This window comes from Drosophila yakuba, chromosome 3R (assembly GCF_016746365.2).
Source record: "Drosophila yakuba strain Tai18E2 chromosome 3R, Prin_Dyak_Tai18E2_2.1, whole genome shotgun sequence".
NCBI lineage: Eukaryota > Metazoa > Arthropoda > Insecta > Diptera > Drosophilidae > Drosophila > Drosophila yakuba.
Window position 1 is genome coordinate 10,574,090 of NC_052530.2, and position 20,632 is coordinate 10,594,721.

General features: G+C 40.4%; 1 protein-coding gene across 2 annotated transcripts; it reads right to left on the reverse strand.

Moving 5' to 3' along the window:
- Positions 1-6,912: 6,912 nt before the first annotated feature.
- LOC6536294 (ichor) lies at positions 6,913-17,621 on the reverse strand. Of its 2 annotated transcripts, XM_002096842.3 has the most exons (3): positions 17,328-17,621; positions 16,986-17,126; positions 6,913-8,816 (listed from the first exon to the last, which is right to left on the reverse strand). In XM_002096842.3, exon 3 carries the CDS (start codon positions 8,729-8,731, stop codon positions 6,950-6,952), a length of 1,782 nt encoding a protein of 593 aa, XP_002096878.2. In that variant the 5' UTR covers positions 8,732-8,816; positions 16,986-17,126; positions 17,328-17,621; the 3' UTR covers positions 6,913-6,949. The 2 variants fall into 2 exon arrangements, with proteins under 2 accessions (XP_002096878.2, XP_039231864.1); XM_039375930.1 differs by lacking the exon at positions 16,986-17,126.
- Between the last annotated feature and the right edge of the window lie 3,011 nt (positions 17,622-20,632).

Genomic DNA, 20,632 nt, shown 5'->3' on the forward strand with positions numbered 1-20,632 from the left:
TTTCTGCTGCTCAAGTTATAATTCTAAGTGTTTATTTTATTTTATTATTTTATTTATTTAAATTTATAAACCTAAATTATAGCCTATTATTTTTTTTAATAGTTAATAATACTTATAGTTGTGCCTACTTGGGTCCATTAACTATTTCTTGCGCCTATGACCATGCCCACTCAGCCTCCCGAAAAAGGGGCTTTTAACTGTTTTAGCCCTGCGCCTGCGACTATGACGACGAGTTTACATAAATTCCTAAAGGCCAAGCCCCAAAAATAAATTTACAACTGCTTTAAGCTCTGGCAATTCAACAAGTTGTTTGGCTCCATGGATGTGTGTGTGTGTGCTTTCTTCGAGCCAGTCTTTTTTTCAAGTCAGTTCGTCAGCGTGATTTGGCGTTGTTGTTGCTGCCTTTGCAGTTGCCAATGGTATTGGTATTGGTATTAGTATTGTTGCTGTGGCTGCTGCCGCTTTTTTTATACTTTTTTCTGGTTTGTTTCATGCTGACCCACTTTTGGTGGCAATACGTGAGCTCGAACAGTGGGTCAACACCTTAGAGAAAGCTGCGTTCTTAAAGAGCTTTTAAAATGGGAAATTTATTTATAAAATGAGGATTTTAAAATGATTATAAATATTATATTAATAAAGATATAAATTGTTTATAATTGCAAATATTTTTAAAATGAAATAAACGATTTTTATTCTACAGTTGTAGAAAATATTAACTACAAAACTTCTGCTCTGGTTGAAGTTTATGCGTGTTGGCCACACGGTGCCGGGCAAAAAAGTCATAAACTGAATTGCCAACAGGTTATGGCGACTACCACGAAGACGACGGATGGCTTGGTTGCTGTTTTTGTTGCTGCAACTCGACGGCGCGGCGGAGTAGTAAAAAGGGCCATGACAGTGACACTTTGAAGTTTGAGGTTAAATCGTCAATGTTGTTGCCTTGGTCTTGCTCTCTGGCTGCATTGGTTGCTGCGGATGTGTCTGTGGCTGTGGCTGTGGATGGGGCTGTCTCTTGGGGAATATAACCCAGCATATTTCGTGCGGCATTATTGTGTTGTGCCTGGCCTCCTCTGATGCTGATCATTTTGGTATTATTGTACATCGTATGCTGCCTGGCACTGCACTCCATTCAAAAGACTTAGGCAGCGAACTTGCCAAGAAATTACTTTGAACTCACGCATGCTCGCACGTTTTTTATGTTTTTCTTATTAATTATTTTTTTTTATTTTTTGCCTGCTTGCCCGTATCTACTCACACACGAGCTGGGATTTGAAAAGTGAAATTTCAAAGTAGAACAAGCGGCAGCGGCAGCAACAACGCACGTTTAGAGGTTCCAATAAAAATGGGGTCACTTGTCGTTGGCCAGTCGGTTGAAATGAAGCCCCCCTCCCGATGGCCCCCCGAGCAACCACAACTCGGAACCCCACTGACCATTGATCGCATAGATCACGCGCCGTCTACTCATGTTGTTGTTGCTGCTGTTGTTGTTGCTGTAGTTGTTGCCGTTGTGCATTGTAAATTAATTGCAGTCGCGTCGCGTCTGTTTTGGATTTTTTGGCTTGAACCGTTCTCAACCAGTTTTAGGCCATCCATCGTGTGTGCCATTAAAATGCAACACGAACTTGACAACGAAACGGAATAAATGGTGAAATATTTCTCTTCGAGCTTAAAGACTTTCCCTGTGAATAGAAATATGCACTAAGTTCTGTAAAGTGCTTTTCGGGCACCTCGTTTGCCAAACTGACTTAAGCCATTGCACTGCATATTTAAAACTATCAAATATCCCTTATGATTTTATATCCGGTTTATTCTTGCCTTTGATCTTGTTACAATAATTTCAGAACAGTAGCCTTCTACATTTTTGGATCGTAACAATAATCAAGTTTAATTGCGTATTTCATAAGATTTTCGTTGTGCACTGTTTGCTTTTGCTGCTAATTAAAGTTTTCTGCAGAGCTGCAAGGAGAAAAAAAAATAATAAAACCAGAACAACACTTAAATATTAATAATTGATTATAGTGTTATTACAGACATGATTTATTCTCGTTAGAATCTTGGTCAGCGGATCGGCGAGGCGTGAATAAAAGCAGCGATTGTTGCAAAATCAAAAGTTGCACTTCGGTTATGAATTACATTTTTTAATTGCCGAAAATGAGCGAGTGCATAAATTATGAAAATTGCGAAACTTCAAGCCAAACAAGTCCATGTATGGATCTTCAGCTCCTCCACTTCCGGCACGCGATCCATTTCCGTTCTGCTTTGCAGCTCTGCTGCTTCCTGCCCCACCCCCCACCTACCACCCTCGCCCGTCCGTCCACCTTGCATCAATCAAAGTCTCAATCAAGAGCAAAAGTAATCAAAACTAATAGCAGCAACGGGGGGGTGGGGGAGGGGGGAAAAACACAATCCGAACAAATAAAGCCAAGCACACACAAATCATGGCCGTAAACAAAAAGGGAAGAGGTCGGGGCGCGACAAGAGCAAATAAGGCAAAATCGTTAGAAATAACAATATGTATGTGTGTAAAAAATGGCATGGCAGAGGCGACAGAAACAGAAACAGCAACAGCAACAACCCCATCGAATGGGCCACGAAACACAAAAAATAACAAACAAACTACAATACACACTCACACACACACATACAAAATAGAAATGGAGAGCAACTTTCACCCAAGGTCATTGTGTCTTTAACTGCGCCACAGCACAAAACAACAAGGCAGCAGCAAAAGCAACAACAGCAGCAGCAACAACAACAGCAGCAGCAACAACAGCAACAGCAACAGCTACTAGCTACTTGCAACTACTGGACAATATGAATATGCGACGGCGACTCGACACGATGGTCTAAACGACCGACGCCCGATTTGATACTTTGCTCAAAAGCCAAGCAAGCCTTTTTACTTAACCTTTGCCTATTGCAAAAGCCAATAAAATTTATTATAAATTTTATTCATTTAGCATAATCTAATATAATTCTACAGCAAAAACAATCAATATTACAATATCCAAAACTCCTTTTAACTAAAATATATATATTTGTATTTAATTTTGATTGGTGAAGAAGACCATATGCTTGAGCAGTATATCAAAAGTTTAATAAATATAAAAAGTATTTATTAAAGATATTATTGCAAAAAACTTCCAATAGTCTGAACACCCTTTCGAAGAGTATATAAGCACCAGCTAGCCTGATTGTCTGTCAAGAGGAGCAGTGATTCAGCGAAGGAACTGGAGAGTTCGAGGGGCAAGAAAAGAAGTTTTCTCTTGCATTTGCTACTGCATGTGCCAAAAATAAACCGAAGCAACTTGCAGACTGAAGTTGCAATTGCTGATCGCCGTTTTCTGGGAAAGGTCGAGTTGAATCTAGCTGATCATTTGCCACATGGTTTTCGTGACCACCCTATTGGCAGATAATCGAGCAATGAGCTGTGTAGCATTCCCTTCAGATTATCCTAAAACTTGTTCACAATCATTTTGAAATTTCCCTAATATAACTAGTCCTAATCATTCTGTGAGGCATCTTCTTCACTCTCCATCCTCATCAATCAAAGACTTCCATGCTGCTTAAGCCAACCTAAATGTCTGCTTAGGCATCGCAATCTTGGGCACTTCAATCTTAGGATTCCCCCATCGTTCGTGTTATCTACGCCGACACCTTAATCTGGGTCATGCTTAGCCACATTGTTAGCTGAATGCAATTAAGTGGCCGAAAACTTTGGGATGAGAGTGGAAAATTACTTTTAATTGACATAAAGATAAATTAAAAATGGAGAAGAAACCAGATATCTGAAATTCCACACAAATGTTTGTCTTTTAAGTTTCTAATGCATTTAAAATTACTTCGTTTAGTGACTTTTTTGCAAACATCTGAAAAGTAGTGAGCTGTAGATAAGCAGAGAAATAACTTGCAATAAAATATCTAATATAAGAGCTAGTGGATTTTTTCTCAGTGCCTGTATAACAAAGTAACAAAAGCTTAACCCATGACAGGCGGCGCGTCGCAACACGTAGCACAGTTTGATTAGAACAAAACGAAGCCGCAGCAAAGGCAACAGAAGAGCAACAGCAACAGCAAGAGCAAAGGCAGCAGCCGCAGCAACAGCAGCAGCCATGATGTTGCATAAATTTAAGTGCCACAGATACAAGGCGCAAGATACAGAAACGAGTTACAGATACATCAGAAGAAGCAGAAGCAGGCGCGCCACAAGATGAGGTCTCTCCTCGCCGCTAAAGTCAAAGTCGCACTCGGAGTCGGCGGCATAGAAATGCGGATGCGAACTGGAGACCCCACTTCGCATATACACACACACACACAATGTATAGTATATATATATATGGGTGTGTATATCGGTGTGTGCCTCTAGACGGGCTGCGGTGAAAGAGCAAAGTATCTTAGTATCTTAACATTTCAAATCCGCTGCGGTTCTGTGTGGAAACGAGTCTGGAAATTGGGTCAGTGGCACAGTATGCATGGCATTCTCTGGCTCTGGCTCCGTCTTCGTGAATGTATCTGTATCTTTAGCTTTTTTTGTAGACGTACCCGTAGCTGTGAGGTATACTATATACATATATCCATACCGACATACGTACACTCGTATTGTATATCCCCTACAACCGTGTGGGCTTCATTTCTTCGCCACATCGGCTCTTTCTTTGGCTCTTTCTTCTTTGGCTGGCTTTCTTTGTGGTCAATATAATGATTCTGCCCGACTGGCTGGTTCGGTTTAGTTTGGTATGGTTTGGTTTCTTGGTTTCTTGGTTTCTTGATCGCAACTTGACTTGGCTGCTCGCATATTTGTGTGGCTACTACTCCATTTTATGCCTTTTTTCTTTACTTTTGTGGCCGAACGTGCCTCAATGCTACGCCGTCAGGTTGGTAATGGGACCCTAAAAGCGGCTCCGTGGGGCGTGTGGGGCATAAGCAATGGGGCAACACCCAAATGTCACTCGCTTACCTTTGAGATTCCATCTAATGCTAATTTCCATACATTACGCATACGACATGTGGTCCGCGGAAGCTCAATAATATATATATCAATAAAAACACTTCGGTAATTCGTAGGCTTAGTTTGTTTTGCACATTTTGAATGACATTTGAATTTATTTAAATATAATTAACTAAATATTAGGTATTATAGTTACGAAATAAATATTTACAAATCGAAATGTGTTGAACAAAATTCAAGTTTGCTTTTGTAAAAATAAATAAAATTGCACGATAACTAAAATAACACAATTAATATTGTCTTTTGTTTATAGAAATTATACATACATATAAATTATAATTAAACTATTTTAGGGTTGCTTTTTAATTGCAGGGTTTGATTTCGGGTGCTGAGTGTGTCCACGGATTAAGTATAAATAATTTCGGGTATGTCGAATATAATTTATGTTTAAGATTAACGTTAAAACTTTAGTAACAAACTTTTTAAAAAACAAATTAACAACGCATTACGATATTGGCTAAATTAAATCGAGTTTATTACTTGAGTACATTGCTAAAACGATTTTCATCACTTCCATCGATTTCGGTTTAGATTTTTCTCCATTAACTTTCGCATATTTCGCAAATTGATTATTATGAATAATATTTTGCCAAGCCCGCTACAAATTCTTAGACCTATACATGTTTATAAATAACGATTTTCCATTGGTTTGTACATTTTAAGAATAATTTAATTTAAAATTGTTATTGCTTCTGCTGGATTAGTGTTAATTTAAAATGTAATTTGTATGCGACACTTTTTCAGTTTTCAACATGATGAGGTACAGACAACATTCAGAACTTTATACAACTTCCGCTCAATCCCCTCCTTAATTGGTATTATTGTCTAGATTGTTATTAATATGATTTACCTGTGCCAGGACCTTGGTTGCTCGAAGTTCGCGTCCCTGCATCAAAACAGAACAACAGTTGCAGAATGACAATTGGACGCTTCGTTGTTCTTACATTGCTTGTGGTCTCTTGGGATTTTCGCTAACTCTTCAGCTAAAAAACTATGCCAATCTCCTAAAACATGTTCTTTTTTCTTGATTAGAGGTAGTAGGTTGATGTCAAGCTAACCTGTCCAAAGTATGCTATTCGAATTGCAAAGGCTAAACTAAACTGAACTGAATGGCTTAAGCTGCCTATCAAATACTATTTTTAAGTAAATTTATCTATATCCTTCTTGATGTTTTTAATTTAAAATGTGTTTAAAAGTCATTGATCTAAGCATTTGTTTTTTTTTCTTCTAATTTTTAATATTCACTAACTACGAATAAGCGAAGAGATCAAAAGCAACCAACAACAACGAATAACAAAAGGTGTGTGTATGTCACTGCGTGGCCCATTAAGTATTGCTCTATATATACCACTAATATATAGACTGGAAAATCTCCGAGTTCTGAACGATACTCGGACATTATCCTGCCCAGCACTGACTCACACACACACAGAGAACGCAGGGAGAGACCATTCAACAGACTATTTAGATCCTTGGAGAAACCAAATGACAGAAAAATATAAGAGTATAGACACTAAATAACAAGAATTTTCATATCACTTGAAAACAATATTTAAGGCTTTTAGTGATTTGAAATCACTTGAAAAGCTGCATAGTATGTAATACACTTAGGCACATTTTCAAGAGTTTTTAAATCCTAGAGACTTCTGTGGCTTTCCCCACTTTTGAAACCCGACCTTATTGTTTTTAGATCTACAAAGTTTTCTAGCATTATTCCTTCTTAAAATTTGGCGGTTTTGGTAAGTATAATACACTTTTCAAAAAGTCCACAATGTCAAACTCTTGAGAATGTCATTGTGTGGTTTTTGAAATGTTGGGATTATACCGATTCCGGTTTCGCCAAATCAGTGTGTGATCTTATTTTTCTGTGCTGGGAATGGAATTTCTCCCTGGGAGATGCTACTGGTTGTTCGGCTATAACATAAAGCTCGTGGAGGAGCGTCAGTCACGCCCAATTCTCTTGTGTATCTGTTGATGTTTGAGCAGGTGCGCCTTCTGGCGAAAGGCCTTGGCGCAGACGTCGCACCGGAAGGGCTTCTCGCCCGTGTGGGTGCGCAAGTGCACCTTGATGTTGGACTTGTTGAGGAAGCCCCGATTGCAGATGCTGCACCTGTGCACGGGCTTCTCCTTGCCGAGCAGGCCACTCAGATCGCTGGCACTGAAGCCGCTGGGCGAAATGGCGCTCATTTGGGGCGTGGTGGGTGCTCCACCGCCCTCCCCCTGCTGCTGCTGCTGTTGTTGCTGTTGCTGGTTGGACTTCTTCTGGGATCGGGATCTCTTGGCCTTGGGCGCTCCAGTCCGCATCTCCGAGCCCGTCGTGCTGGCCGTTGTCGTATGCGGATAGTTACCGAGGAGATCCGGCGAACAGAGGCCATTATCCTTGAGGGAGAGGCCCGATACTTGCATGGAATAGCCACCCTGCTGGTGGAGATTCCCCGTCGCCTGATTGTTGGTCGGATTACTCAAGTAGCGCGGATTGATCATCAGACCATTTGGATTGTCCGTGGTGCTGACCACCGAACCGGGTGGACTGCAACTGCTGCTGGTGGCCGCCGCAAGTTCATTGCAGTACGAGGTAGATGTGGGCGCCTGTGGATCTCCCTTGATCCCCGCTCCTTGATTCGCTCCTCCTCCTCCTCCGCCGCCGCCGCCCGAGGAATTGCCGTTTGGCGGGCCATTCTGGAGGCGATTCTGCAGCAGGGGCATGTAGCCGTGGCTCAGTAAACTCTGGAGCGTGGAACTACTGGCATGCATGGGCAGTGGACTGTGTGGCAGGATAAAGTCACCCAGAGAATCCTGCTGTGATACGAGAACCTTGGCCGACTCCTGCTGTATGCAATTACCGTCGATCCAGGCATCCAGATCCATCCAGCTATCCCGTGTGTCGTTGTTGTCATCCTTGTCCAGTTGATTGGGCACCGTGGTGTCCGCAATGGCGGAACCAATGATGGCGGCAATGTCATCAATGGAGTTCATGTCCACATACTCGGTCAGATCTTTGTAGATGCGGACGCCGGAATTGTGCAGGGAATCGGCCACCTGGTCGATGGGCGTTAAGGTGGCTATGCTGGGACCGGCTCCATTGCCATTAGCTCCGGATCCCGAACCGGATCCGTTCATCACACAGCTGTCGGCCACGGAGTAAAGCTTAGAATCTAGTTGACTATCGGCGAAGAGCTTCACGTCCGCCAGGCAGGCATCGTTGCCACCACCTCCGCCGCCGCTCCCGCTGAGGACACTTTCTGGTAAGCAGGTGGAGGAGGATACTATGTTGTGCTCATTGGAGTTGTTGGAGTTGCTATTACTGCCCCCGTTAGATTGCGTGGTGGATGTGGGGTTCGATTGGTTCTGCGGGTGATAGGCACTCTGCATGTAGTTGTTATTGCTCTCATCCGGCAGCCTCTGGGCAATGGCATGGTAATGGTGGCCGGAGATCCCATTGATGGACAGGTGGCCCGTGTAGCCTGTGAAGGGTGGCAGTGGCTTCAGATCCGACAGCGCATTCAGCGACGAACCGTTCAGCAGCAGATTGTCGAGCACGTCCAGCGAGTTCTTCTGATCCGCATCGCTGGGCAGGGAGTCCAGGTCGTGCTCCAGCAACAGCTTGTGCCCATCGAGCAGATACTGATCCTGGGCGGAGGTCTGGGGCGGTCCCCAGCAGGGACTCATCAGCAGGCTCTCAACTTCCGATTCACTTGGGCCGTTCATGCTGCAAAACTTCATTGTCAGTGGACCCAGGCGATCGAGGCGAATCTTCCGGCGATCCGAGGGTTATCAGATTCTACGCTATCCAAGGGCCAAGTTTTAACTGGAAAGAGGTTAGAGCAAAAATGTAATCTTTAAGTTATATGTGGTATAATTGATTGATAATTAAGATATATGGCTAGGAAATAAGTTATTCGGCTTACAAATAATAACAATGCTAAATATTTTATAGAAACATGAAAATAATTAATTAGTCTTAGTTACAGATGTATCCTAAATTCCTGTGACTGTGGTTTCAAGTGGAACTTCATTCATCAAAATTAAGCTTGCCCCACTGATTCATTCTTAGATAAAACATCTACCAAATTTCTTTAAGACAAAGAATAATCTTGGATAATAATTAAGCTCATACTAGCTTTCCACTGTGCTGACCCCACCTCTGTATAATTAATATCAGGTTCTTTCCGACTCACCTTACCGCCCTGCACTTGCTGACAACCTGACCCATCGACCCATCGATCCCGACCCACTGATAGCCCTCACTAATGATTCTTTAATATGAAAATATTAAACAAAAGCCGAGCCCGCCCGTTGACCAAAAATATATCTTTCCACGGGGCTTTCCCACTCCCGCCACTCTTTCAGCCAAATAGAGATTAAGTTAAGACATTCGATAAGCCTTAATGTCCGTAAACTGAAGAAAGAAGCGGCAGTCACATGGGATGCATAGGAAACGAATAAGAAACGAAAATCGATACCAGAATCGGCCAATAATAATTTCCAACCGGTATTTGGGTCAAAACATTAATAATCAGTTAAATTAGCATATAAATTGGTGGCGAGCGAGTGAGATGGCTATGCCAAGTGGGAAAGAGAACGCATTTGGCTACGAATGTGCGATCGTATTTGATATTTGTATTGCGATGGTGCACGCTTGATTTGAATTGGAACCCAAGTGGAAGTTCTTCAACGGAGCGACATCATATAAAAGACCGACAACGAAAGCACTACAAAAACACACAGGTGTAGACCCAAAAAACTACGAGAAGAAGAAGCAAAGTCGGCCCACACTGGCCATCAACAATTAAATACACTGAAAAAATGTTCAGTAAGGAAATAATGTACTGCTAATTTAAATCGATAGTAAAATAAAATATTGGATAAATTGATATAAATATTAAATTATGTATTAATAAATACTACAGTGAAGACTCAGTCAAGCAACATTTATTTTAAATAGTATCAAGTTTTTTCTCTAAGTGTATAAGTTCATTTGGTTAACTAGTTGGAACACAAAACGAAATGAAATGAAAGAAACGGTAAAGCAGCAACACCCCCCTCTTTCTTTTTCGCTCCCTCTCTATCAGTTCACCGCCTTTTGTGCATAAACAGTTAACTTGATTTCGAGGCTTGGCCACGAAAGAAGAAGACAAGGGCGAAGAAGAGGCAGAAATCAAAGCTAGACACTGTCCAGCTGCAAAGAGAAAATTTCGCTTTCAACAGGTTGGCGTTGGCAACATTTATAGCCCCATATTGCCGGATCTACAGCAACATGTTGCCAGTTCAGCTAGCATGCGGAAAGAAGAAGAAGAAGAAGACGAAGAAGAAGCAGCAGCAGCAACAACAACTGCGGCTTAGTCGGCGTCGGCGTCAAGCCAGCTAAGCAGGCGCAGCTAAGCGTGGCGGCAGAGGAGCGGCAGAAAAAACTACCGTTACCCGAGAGACGAGAAGAGACCTGCTGACATACTTCCGCGATCGGCAAAACCCGAACGGCAGTTGCCGAAGCCCGTCTTCGTTGTCTCCCCCCTCTCTCTCTCCCCCGCTCTCTCCCTCTCTTTTTGAACTCCCTCTCTCGCTCTGGCACTGTAATAATTGTGGAGTTTTTGGATGCTCACGCTCATTCTCATTACCAACTTTTTGTTGGCACAGTTTCGGGGGATTTTCGTTGTTGTTTCTTTAAGCTCGTCTTTGATTTTATGAATTTAAGATTGCAAGCGAGTACACTCAGAATAAAATAATGCACTTACGTTTTCTGAACACATAAGTATTACTTATCAATTTCTCTGAAAATATTTTAAAATTTTTAGAAAATGTAACAAAATTTGTGAATTGCTATTCAAAAGTAATAAAATCTTTTCAAGAAATCAAAATATATTAAATCTTTTTGGGTTTACTTGTTGAATAATTCAAAATTAAAGCTTTGAAAACTGATTCATGATTTATGAAACCAATTGAAACATTGAAAATAATCCCAATAGTTCTAGTGTACTTTGGGGGCGCTAAAAGCATGAGTGAGCGGGTATTGAAATTGGCGTGAAATATTTTATGGCAAACAAAAACGCCACTCATCCCCATTCCCATTCCGATTCAGATGCCGCATTCTGAATCTGAATCTGAATCAGAGTCTTCTATTGTTATTGTTTGACTGCGCGTCAGATTTTACACATTTTTGTTTGGCCGGCGTTTTATTGTGGCTGCTACATGAGCATTTTGCTTTTAATGAGCCACATTGTAACGGTGTTGTGCTGGTCCGTTTGCATTTGAATGCCCACCGTCCCACACTAACGCACACTCACACACACACACCCACTTGGAAGACCCCAACACCATCACACGATTTGCGGGGGCGCGCCGCACAATGGGCCCCTATTGTAATTTGGGCTTGTAAATGGTCAGAAGCCCCCACAATGGACAATGTCAGCCAGATGGACAGACAGAGATCGGCTGTGGGGGCATTATAATTACTGCTATGTCAGTCAACCGGGCTAAAAACCTTTAACGGTTATTCCGAACGAATTAGTGCGAATTTTTGACAGCCGAGTGATTTTATGACCTCTCAGCTGCTTTTTATATCCCGTTTAATGTGTTGATGATGCTGGGGTTAGATTTCGGGCAATGGCTTAATTATAACTGACAGCTATCTTTTAAATTGTTTCTTAATAAATTAGATAAAATGCATGTGAAAATAGATTTATTTCTAAAGTACACTTCACTTTACGGTGAGCAAAATACTAACTAAAACAAAAGACTTAAGACACGAACTTTACATTAGAATAGATAGCAAACAAAATCGAACTACCATACAAAGTAATGCGATTAACATTAAAGAATGAATATGGAAAATAGTTCAGAATGAATTGGGAAACTATCCACCATTAGCTAAACGATCTGCTTATTCAATATGGTGTAAAATAGCCACAGATAAGCCAGCAAAATCCCTTCACAAATTCCCTGGACAATTGATCGGCCAACTATCTCAGGTCGAAGACAAAAAAATAACTTACTTAACGATCTAACAGGCAACTAAATGTCTGACCCAAGCAATTGACCAGCGAAATGAACTCTAAACTGCATCAACAACACGAACCGAACAACAGCTGCTGATCAGATGGAAATTGAGTTCTTAACGTTTCCTAGAAAACTCGAACGGAAATTGGTCTTAACCTTTGGCGGCAATCAACTTCCGTTTAAATGTTCGAACACGATGCGGCGTCAAAGGTCAAAACGTTTTGGCCAAAGTCAAGCTGCAAACACTTTCCACCCTCCCCCCTTCCACGGACCCGAAAATGAAAAGAAAAATCAGGTCGGCATTGGTGTTTTCCGCGGGGCTGCCGCAAGGCGGATCGCTGGAAAAAGCGAATGAAAAATTATTTGATTGCAAAATTTACAACCGCAAGAACCAAGAAAAAAATAAACAAAAAAAAACCGCACGTACCAGCTTCCACCATGAAGGAGAAAAAAAACTTTGACCAAGACCGAGAAGCCGAAAAAAAGCCTCGGAAACGTGTGGCTTGCATTGAGGTCGCCATCAGTCATTGAAGGTTTGCGATGCTGTGAGCTTGCCACCGTGCCTCATGCTTCATGCCCCTGCCCCATCTATCTTGGCCCACTCGGATGTGGATGCAACAATTTGCTGGCAGTGAAAAACGAACGAGCCGAGAAGCGAAAGACTCCAGTTGGCTAGTCGGCCGTCTGAATACTCTTGTGCGCTCCTACTTAAGCCATAATAAGCCGATTTAAATTCTATTGGTAGTGCCTGTCTGGGTTATCAACTAGAAATTGGGAGTAAGCTGGTGCTTTTACTTAACATTCTTCAGATAACTGACCTATTTTCCGATAGGCAACTGTTCTATGTCGAATTTTAATTGATATTTACAGCAATACCCATTAAGAAACGTTTAACTAAATATACTTTTCTATCAAGGGTGTTTCGGTTACCAAGAACTGGACTCGGAAAACAGAAAACTGAAAAACGGACTGGCCAAGGCAGCGGTGGGAAACGTGCTTGGTTCTCAATTCTCAATACTCGATGCTGTGCTCTTGGTTCCAGTTCTTCATCTCCTTGGCAGCTGCGCACTTGACCGCACATGTGGCACGTGTGCCATGGTGGGGAATGGCCTAGCTGTGTGAATTGTGGCATGCCCCCTGCGGACCCCACCGGAATGCCTAACTAACCCACAGACAGACGGGGAGCCAATGCCAAGCCCATCTGCAGACTGGTCAGCAAATAGGCGCAGCACTTCGCCACAGACGCTATCAAAATCTTGTTTTCTCAAGTGGACAGAGAAAGAAATTTGGAGTTGTACTTAAGATCACTGCTACTTATACTTCAGCATTTAGTTGTAATGGAAAAAGGAAATTTTATACATTTTTTTTCAACTCCCCAAGGTTTTGAGCAGACAGCTTTAGTCCTTTTTTTGTCAGTGCATATGGAGAAGCATGGCCAAGAGACTTCAGGACTTTAGCAAATGGGTGGGCGTAGTTGCCTGATAGCTGTCTATCTGCGCAAGAATTATGTTGTTCGAAGTGTAAATTAGGTTTAAATTAACTACTCTCGATGAGATGGAGAAAATGAGAAATTGATGTTGTGGCTTGCTCTACATAATTTTTCGAAAACCCGTTTGAGATAACAAAATGTTTTTCAATTTTATAAATGTTCGAAATTCTTTGCTGATATAAACAGGTTCTTCGTTCTGCTTTACCACTACACCAGATATTCTTGCATCTCTCGCTCCACACATCTGTTTAATCTTTCATTAAACTGTTGTGGTTTTATCGTTGGCTGTTTGTTTTAGCCATGAATGAACTTGTGGCACACCAATTTGCTCTGGTCGGCACTTGACTCGCCTCGACATAACTTCCCGGGCATCCAGGTCTGGTCTGGTCGGGAACTACAACTGCCGTTAGCTTCCACGGGCTCCACTCCCTTTTTGTGGCCAACATGTGTCCAACAAGCCAGATGACAAGTTGGCGATGGCGATGGCAATGGCCATGGCGATGGCGATAAGGCCGCTCTGAAAGGCCAGCAGGAAGGCTTGGCTTGGCTTGGCATGGCCTGGCCTGACTTGGCGATACTTTTATGACCGAGGCTGTATACGAGTACGAGATGTACTGGAACTGGCACTCTGCATTGGTAGAGTGGACCCTCCACGCAGCGGATCCAAATCCACTCCCTGGAGGCCCAGCAACAACTATGCAAATTTTTGTGTAGTTTTTATGACGCTTAACTATTTTTAGTCGCCGCTCTTTTTGTTGTTATTTAAATGCGAACCGCCGCAGTGTGTGTGCGTGTCCGAGACTCTATTATTATTATTATTATTTTTTGTTCGTGGGTTTGCTGTGGTCATCGGAGAGCAGCTGGAGGCAACAACCATAACAACAACCACATGGACAGCATGTCTGGCAAGTCCCAAAAAGCATTGCCCAGGTCAGCGAACTTTTTTTTCTCCGCTGGCTTTTGTGAATAATATTTGCGTAGTTTATTCCATTTGTAGTTGTATTCCTTTTCGATCTGCAGCTAAATGTGCAAATTAAACATAAAAGTATTGGGATGGGGAGACTCCTTGGCAGTTAGCGGGTTAAAAATATTTCTGAACTCATACATACATAGATATTCGCCAAATTATTTGATCATCTTTAGATGTTTAGTAATGATCGCCTAATGACTGAAGTTGATTGGGCGGTTTAAGCTGAGAAATATTCGCAGACAAAAGTCCCCCTTTTTTATACAGTTCATAATATGTTGATAAATGTATTATAAATCTTTTAAGTTCATAACTCACGTAACCTTTCGTGTCATCTTAATATATATTTTTGTTCTCTTCATCTGAGATTGTGGAAAATTTAAAATAACCCCCAACAACAATTAAGCAAAGCCCAAATACTTTAGTTCCACCTAAAAACATTCTCATTTCCCGAATTAGTGCATCAAGTTAAAGCGATACCTTAATTATAAGAAAGCTCAGACTAAGCCAAGCTCAAAAACTTAATTTCGTTACAATTCTTGTAATTGATATGTTATGCTCGCCTTCTCATTTTCTGGCTCCACGGGAAAAGGCTTCCCTAACTCAGCCAGCACACCTCTTAATTAAAGATCGAATCGCAGCCGATTGTGAGCTCAATTTTGAAATTCAATTAAAACCGAATAAGAAAAAGAGGAAAATCTGAGCGAGAGAGATATGGAAGCAGCAACGAAAATCTTTAACCCAAAATGCAACTTAATGCTCAGCGAATTTGTTACGCTCATTGACGACGGCAGACAGCTGAAAGAGTTGGTGTTGATCTTCGTGTTGTTGCCGGGCCTATTCCATGTACCAGATCACTCTGGCTTACACTGAGAAGAAATCGGGAAACAACTATAAGTGATGTGGTATCAACCGGATATCGGATACAATACAGTTGTTTTTAATATATATGAAATAAATTGATGTGAAGATTTAGGAAGAATAAAACAATAATGATAAACTTGAAAACTTTCGAAATAATTTTTTATATTTAACTAAAAATTAAGTTTGGCTGCTCAAAGATATAATATAATATATCTTAATATAGCTATTCTGTTTAAACACCAAACACTATTTGGTCTTCACAACTTGTGCCACAATATTTTCCGCAGTGCATCTCTATCTCGCCCGCTTTGCTTTGTTTTTGGGGGAACTGCCGCTTGCCGAATGAGTAAGCGTAATTTTGCGTCATCTAACGGTACAAACAGCCGCTACTGTTGTTTTTGCTGGTGTTTTTAATTTTTTTTTTTTTTTGGCTGGCATTGCCATTCCGTTCTTACCAGCCTATTGTTGTTGTATTTTAGACCATTTTTGTCAGACAAACAAACGGTTTTATGGTTTATTTTTAGCCCGTCCAACGGCTTGGCAACAGTAGCCGTCTTCCCTCCCCCCGCTGCCGTGCCCCCCCCGAAAGCTTCCCCTTCCCTTTTACCAAAAATATAAAAAACGCTTAAGTGCCAGCTGTAAAACGAAGAGGGAAGAGGAGGAGCACTGCTTCTTACTTCCGACTGCAGTGGGGAAGTTCGTTTTGAGGTCGCCTAAAGACGCTTAATTGTTTTGGGATCATTATTTTTTCCAGCTTGTGAATTCTGGCTGCACATTGCGCATACGTCACGTGGGAAGAACCGGATTGAATGCGGAAAAAGCGTAAAATCCAATCAACCTAAAGGTTTGTGGTGGAATCTTGGAATAGCAGACTACTTCTTTATGTTTTCTAATAATAACAAAAAATATTTTAAATTGTTTAAAAAAAAGTAAGTAACTAAAGAATTAAATAATGCAGAGTTTCTCAAAGTTTCCTAAATCAGCAGGCAGAGTTTCTCAAAGTTTGCTAAATTATTTTTCAGCGCAAAGTCCCATTGCTTACAAAAGGAGTTCATAAATCTTAAACTTTTATTCATCATGAGATCACAATGTGCTTATTCACCTAAATGGCATGGAACAATCCAGGCCTATAAAAACTCGTACCTAACACATTTGTAAGAACATTGAATTTAAGTATTGAGGCTGTTCCCTAGCCAAGAATTTAGTATCTTAGCTAGAGAGTTAGTTAATGAGAACATACTTCTGCAATAGTTTCTTCACCTCTAAGAACGAACTCAGCGCCAAAATCCGTTCCCACTTCTAATTAGCATTGTATCCATCTCGGGATGCCTTGTCACTGCTCATTAGTGGGATGTGAATTTCACAATTGTCATAAGAGGAGCCCTACGGGTGCTACCCCTCGTTCCTTAGCCCCCCGCCCCCTCACGATCCACCTGCCTGTCTATAGGCCGTCTATTTGTATTTCATAACAGGTGAGTAATATACGAACATATCGGAAACGAATTCGGTCAATGACTTTTGCCTGATTTGTTTATAAGCCAGAACTGAGAATATTCTTCTTATTTGCGGGGCCGTTGACTTGAGGAATTTCGGTTTGTTTGGTTTTGCATTGGCTTTGGCTTTGGCTTTGGTATATTGGGGTAGAATATTCATTGCTTACTTACTGTTACGAAATTGCAGCTTCAGCTGATAGACATTTTGAAAAATATACTCAAAAAATGATCAACGTTCTGTGTCTGTTGTTTTCTGGAGCTTTCTGTTTAAGTTTTGCTTTGCGGTAATCCGTGTTCAATTATATAATAATCCTTGGGGGTTGTAATTTAAAAATCCTTATTAGGTTGTCGTTTATATATTAAATTTTAATCATTTATTTTTAATATTTAGATAGATTCAAAGCATTTAAGATAGTGGAAGATGGCAAACACCAAAAGAGGATAAATAATAAAAGCCAACACCGAAAAATAAAATGAGGGTAAAAAATAAAAATAATATTTTTGTATACTCACAAAAACAATGGGAGGAAGACATAAAACTATGCAAAAAATAATGAACGGGTAGTAGTACGAGTAGATTGTTTATTATGTGTGGGATATAGATATGAATTGCAGCACTGCAATCTGGGATGATAGTTCCGTAGTGGATAGTAGTTTAATTTAGATTGCTTTCCAATATTCTTGGTTTTTATCTGATCTTTTGTAGTATGTACAATGAACCAGCGCAACAATTTCCGGGTTAAAATATTTACAACAGTGTTTTTTTAGAAGTATTTTGCATGTGTATTTCGTATATTTTGTTTTGAATTTTAACTTTTTGTTTAGCGTATTTCCTTTTTATTGCACTGTTTTCTTTTTGTTCACTTTTAGCACTTTGTTGGGGATTTTAGTAGTTGGATTTGTAATGTATTTGACAATTTCTTTAGCTCTTTGTCAACCATTTTCACAATTTATTAGCCGCATTTTAGCTCAATTAAAATTTTGCTTTTTTATTCACTTCTCTTTGCGAATTTTCTTTCTTTTGTATTTTTGATGTGCGTTTGTTTTAATTTCTGTTGCTTGCTCTTTCGATTATTGCCACTTCACATGTTCGCCACTGTATCTGTATCTCAATCTGTATCTCTATCTGTGTGGATGTCTGCGAAGAGATGGAAGAAGTCCACGTCCACAATCAAATCGAACCGAACCGCGAAAAAACGCAGACACTGGGTGCGCACAAATCCGCAGACGTCAACGGTAGAAAGCCAACTGTGCGCAGGCGCAACACGAAAAGAAATTTCCAAGCCGTTGCCGTTGCCGTTGCCGCAGATACAAAGATACAAATCACGTTCGGGTTTGAGTCGGGTTTGAGAGCATCGCAACATGTTCGAAGCGCGAGCCTCGGCTCCAACGCGAGTTCAAAGTCAGGGCTAAGTTTGTTTATGTTGCTTAAATGTCGGCAAAAGCGGCAGATTTTTTGTGTTTTCGGAATTGTATAAGTTGCTATGAAACTTTTAATGCTTGACTATTGTAAAAATCTTAAATCAAGAGCTTGATTTATAAGTTTCATTGCTTAAAATATGTTTTATTTCTGTCTCATCATTTTGTTTTGAAATATTTTGCAATTAATTAATTTTTAAGTTGCATCTAATAAATACATTTATTTTGTTGTTATCTCTACTTATCTTAACATTTATTTTATTCTTAAATTTCATTTGCTGCTCCATGCTCATACCTGTTTGAAGCTCTCATGCAACATGACCTACTTAGTAAAAATTTAAACATTTTTTCCTGTTATTCCGCCTTGTAAACATGTTGCCAGCAATTTACAGTTTGCCGGGGCCAGCAACATGTTGCCAACGTACATTTTGCTCAAGAAATGTTCAATTTTTATTACCACTCTTTATTATTTATTTCTATTAAAAATAAATCAGTAAAAAATCAATAATAATTAAGTAGAATTTCTTAGTATATTTCTTTACAATAAAAAATACACATGCATGATTTTTTCTCGTACTTTAAAGTAAATTATTACATATACATATGTATGAATTATTTATATGGAATTCAGCTGCGGTTGCATTTCCTTCTTGGCACTTGCCATTGTTGTTCTTTAGCCTGATTGTTGTTATTGTTGCCACTGGAACTGCTGCTAATATTGTTGCTTTTCTTGTTGTTGATTTTGCAGTGCCTGTGCAGTTAACGGTATTGCTTCGAAAATGAAAGCTCCGAGCAGCGCTTACAGGTTGCAAAGTTTTGTGTGGATTTTTGTGTTTTTGCTCACGACTTTTTTGCCACAACAGCCGTTGTTGTGATTTTGTTTGTTGATTCACTACCCTGCCAAATTGGTATTATTATAATTTCTGAGAGAGATTGTAGTGATTATGAGGATTTTGCTTAGTTTTCCATATATTAATATCTAAAATGCATTATGTTCTGAAATATTTCTTGAAAATAACTGTAAGAGTTCCTAGTTCATTAGACGACTATCAGGGTATGTGACTTGTCGGCTTGCGGGGCTACCAATCCCCTTTGCAAGTTAATATCGCTGTTAGTTGGCACTGGCATTAGCATAAACAAGAGCCGCCTCATCACCGTGTTGACCAAAATGCAACTGCGTCACTACGGACTTGGTCGCTATGGGTACTTTCCCCGTCGCCTCCGCCGCACCCGTCTGAATTGTTGGTCATGTTTATGCCTCATGATTTGTTTTTCATCTGCCGCCACATCTTCTTCCCCCTTTTGCAGCCGCAGTCAATGGTTCGTATTTGTGATGTCTGATTTTTCTTCGCTGGAATTAACTTGCGTTTTTTATTTCGCAAAAGTATTTTATTTGCATGCTGGCCACTTTTTTTCATATCAAATATTTTTGGTTTCTTTCCATGCGTGACTCATGTCAGTTAATAAAACTTTATGTTGGGATTGTCTTGAACTTTGTCACCTACTTCGAAGGGAAGGTTTCATGGCCAAGTTTGCTGCACAAGTCTTTTGTTTGGCTCGGTGCCGGGTGTATGATTAATAATTGCCAGCAAAAGAATGGTCTTGCATATAATGGTTTCTTTAATTGCATACTTGGGAAGCATCTGTGTAATTAATTTTAACTGCAGCATTATAAAAATAAATATTAAAATATATGTGTAAAATAATTAGGTTCTGCATAATGATTTATAATCCATTTAGAATGAGTACCATTTGAATACTATTGCATTACATTCAGATACATTTTTATGTAAAACAATTGTTAAATCAATCAAAAGATTGACACAAAACAAAACGAAATTCAGTAATTGCTAACGCCAGAACAAAAACGAAGTTCAATTAAAATTATGAGCTTCATGCGAAGCGCCCGCCAAGTACTGAGTTCCAACATCAATAATTTTTATGGCAAAAGCCGAGACAAGAGGCAAACATTCTGGCAAAGGGAAAAATACAGTTAGACAAATTCTATGCACGTCAAATGTCAATCTGCATACACATATGTACATACACAGCCTCAGCTTCAGACGGAATCAATCTTGGCATTAAAGAAGTTCGGCAAAACTTGTGAGGAGCGCATACAAAACTAATTGAACTTGGACAGCGTGACACTTCACCCAAAAAAAAAAATTGAAAAAGGAGAACCAAAGCGAACAATATGGGTAAGTGCCTCTGGAGTCAAGCCATCAGTCAAAGCATTTTGTTCCAGGCAAATAAAGGCAAGCAATCAAATTCAGGCAAACGCCAAAGACTTTGAAAACACATTGAGGGGCGGCCGGGGGGAGAGGTCAATGGGGCAACGGTAAAAAAGTAAAAGAAAATAAAACTCAACCGCACATTGTGTAAATATTGACACGAGGGTC

What these genes read in the sequence shown, in the direction of transcription:
- LOC6536294 (XM_039375930.1), bottom strand. Translation starts at nt 8,731, where the DNA reads ATGAAGTTTTGCAGCATGAACGGCCCAAGTGAATCGGAAGTTGAGAGC.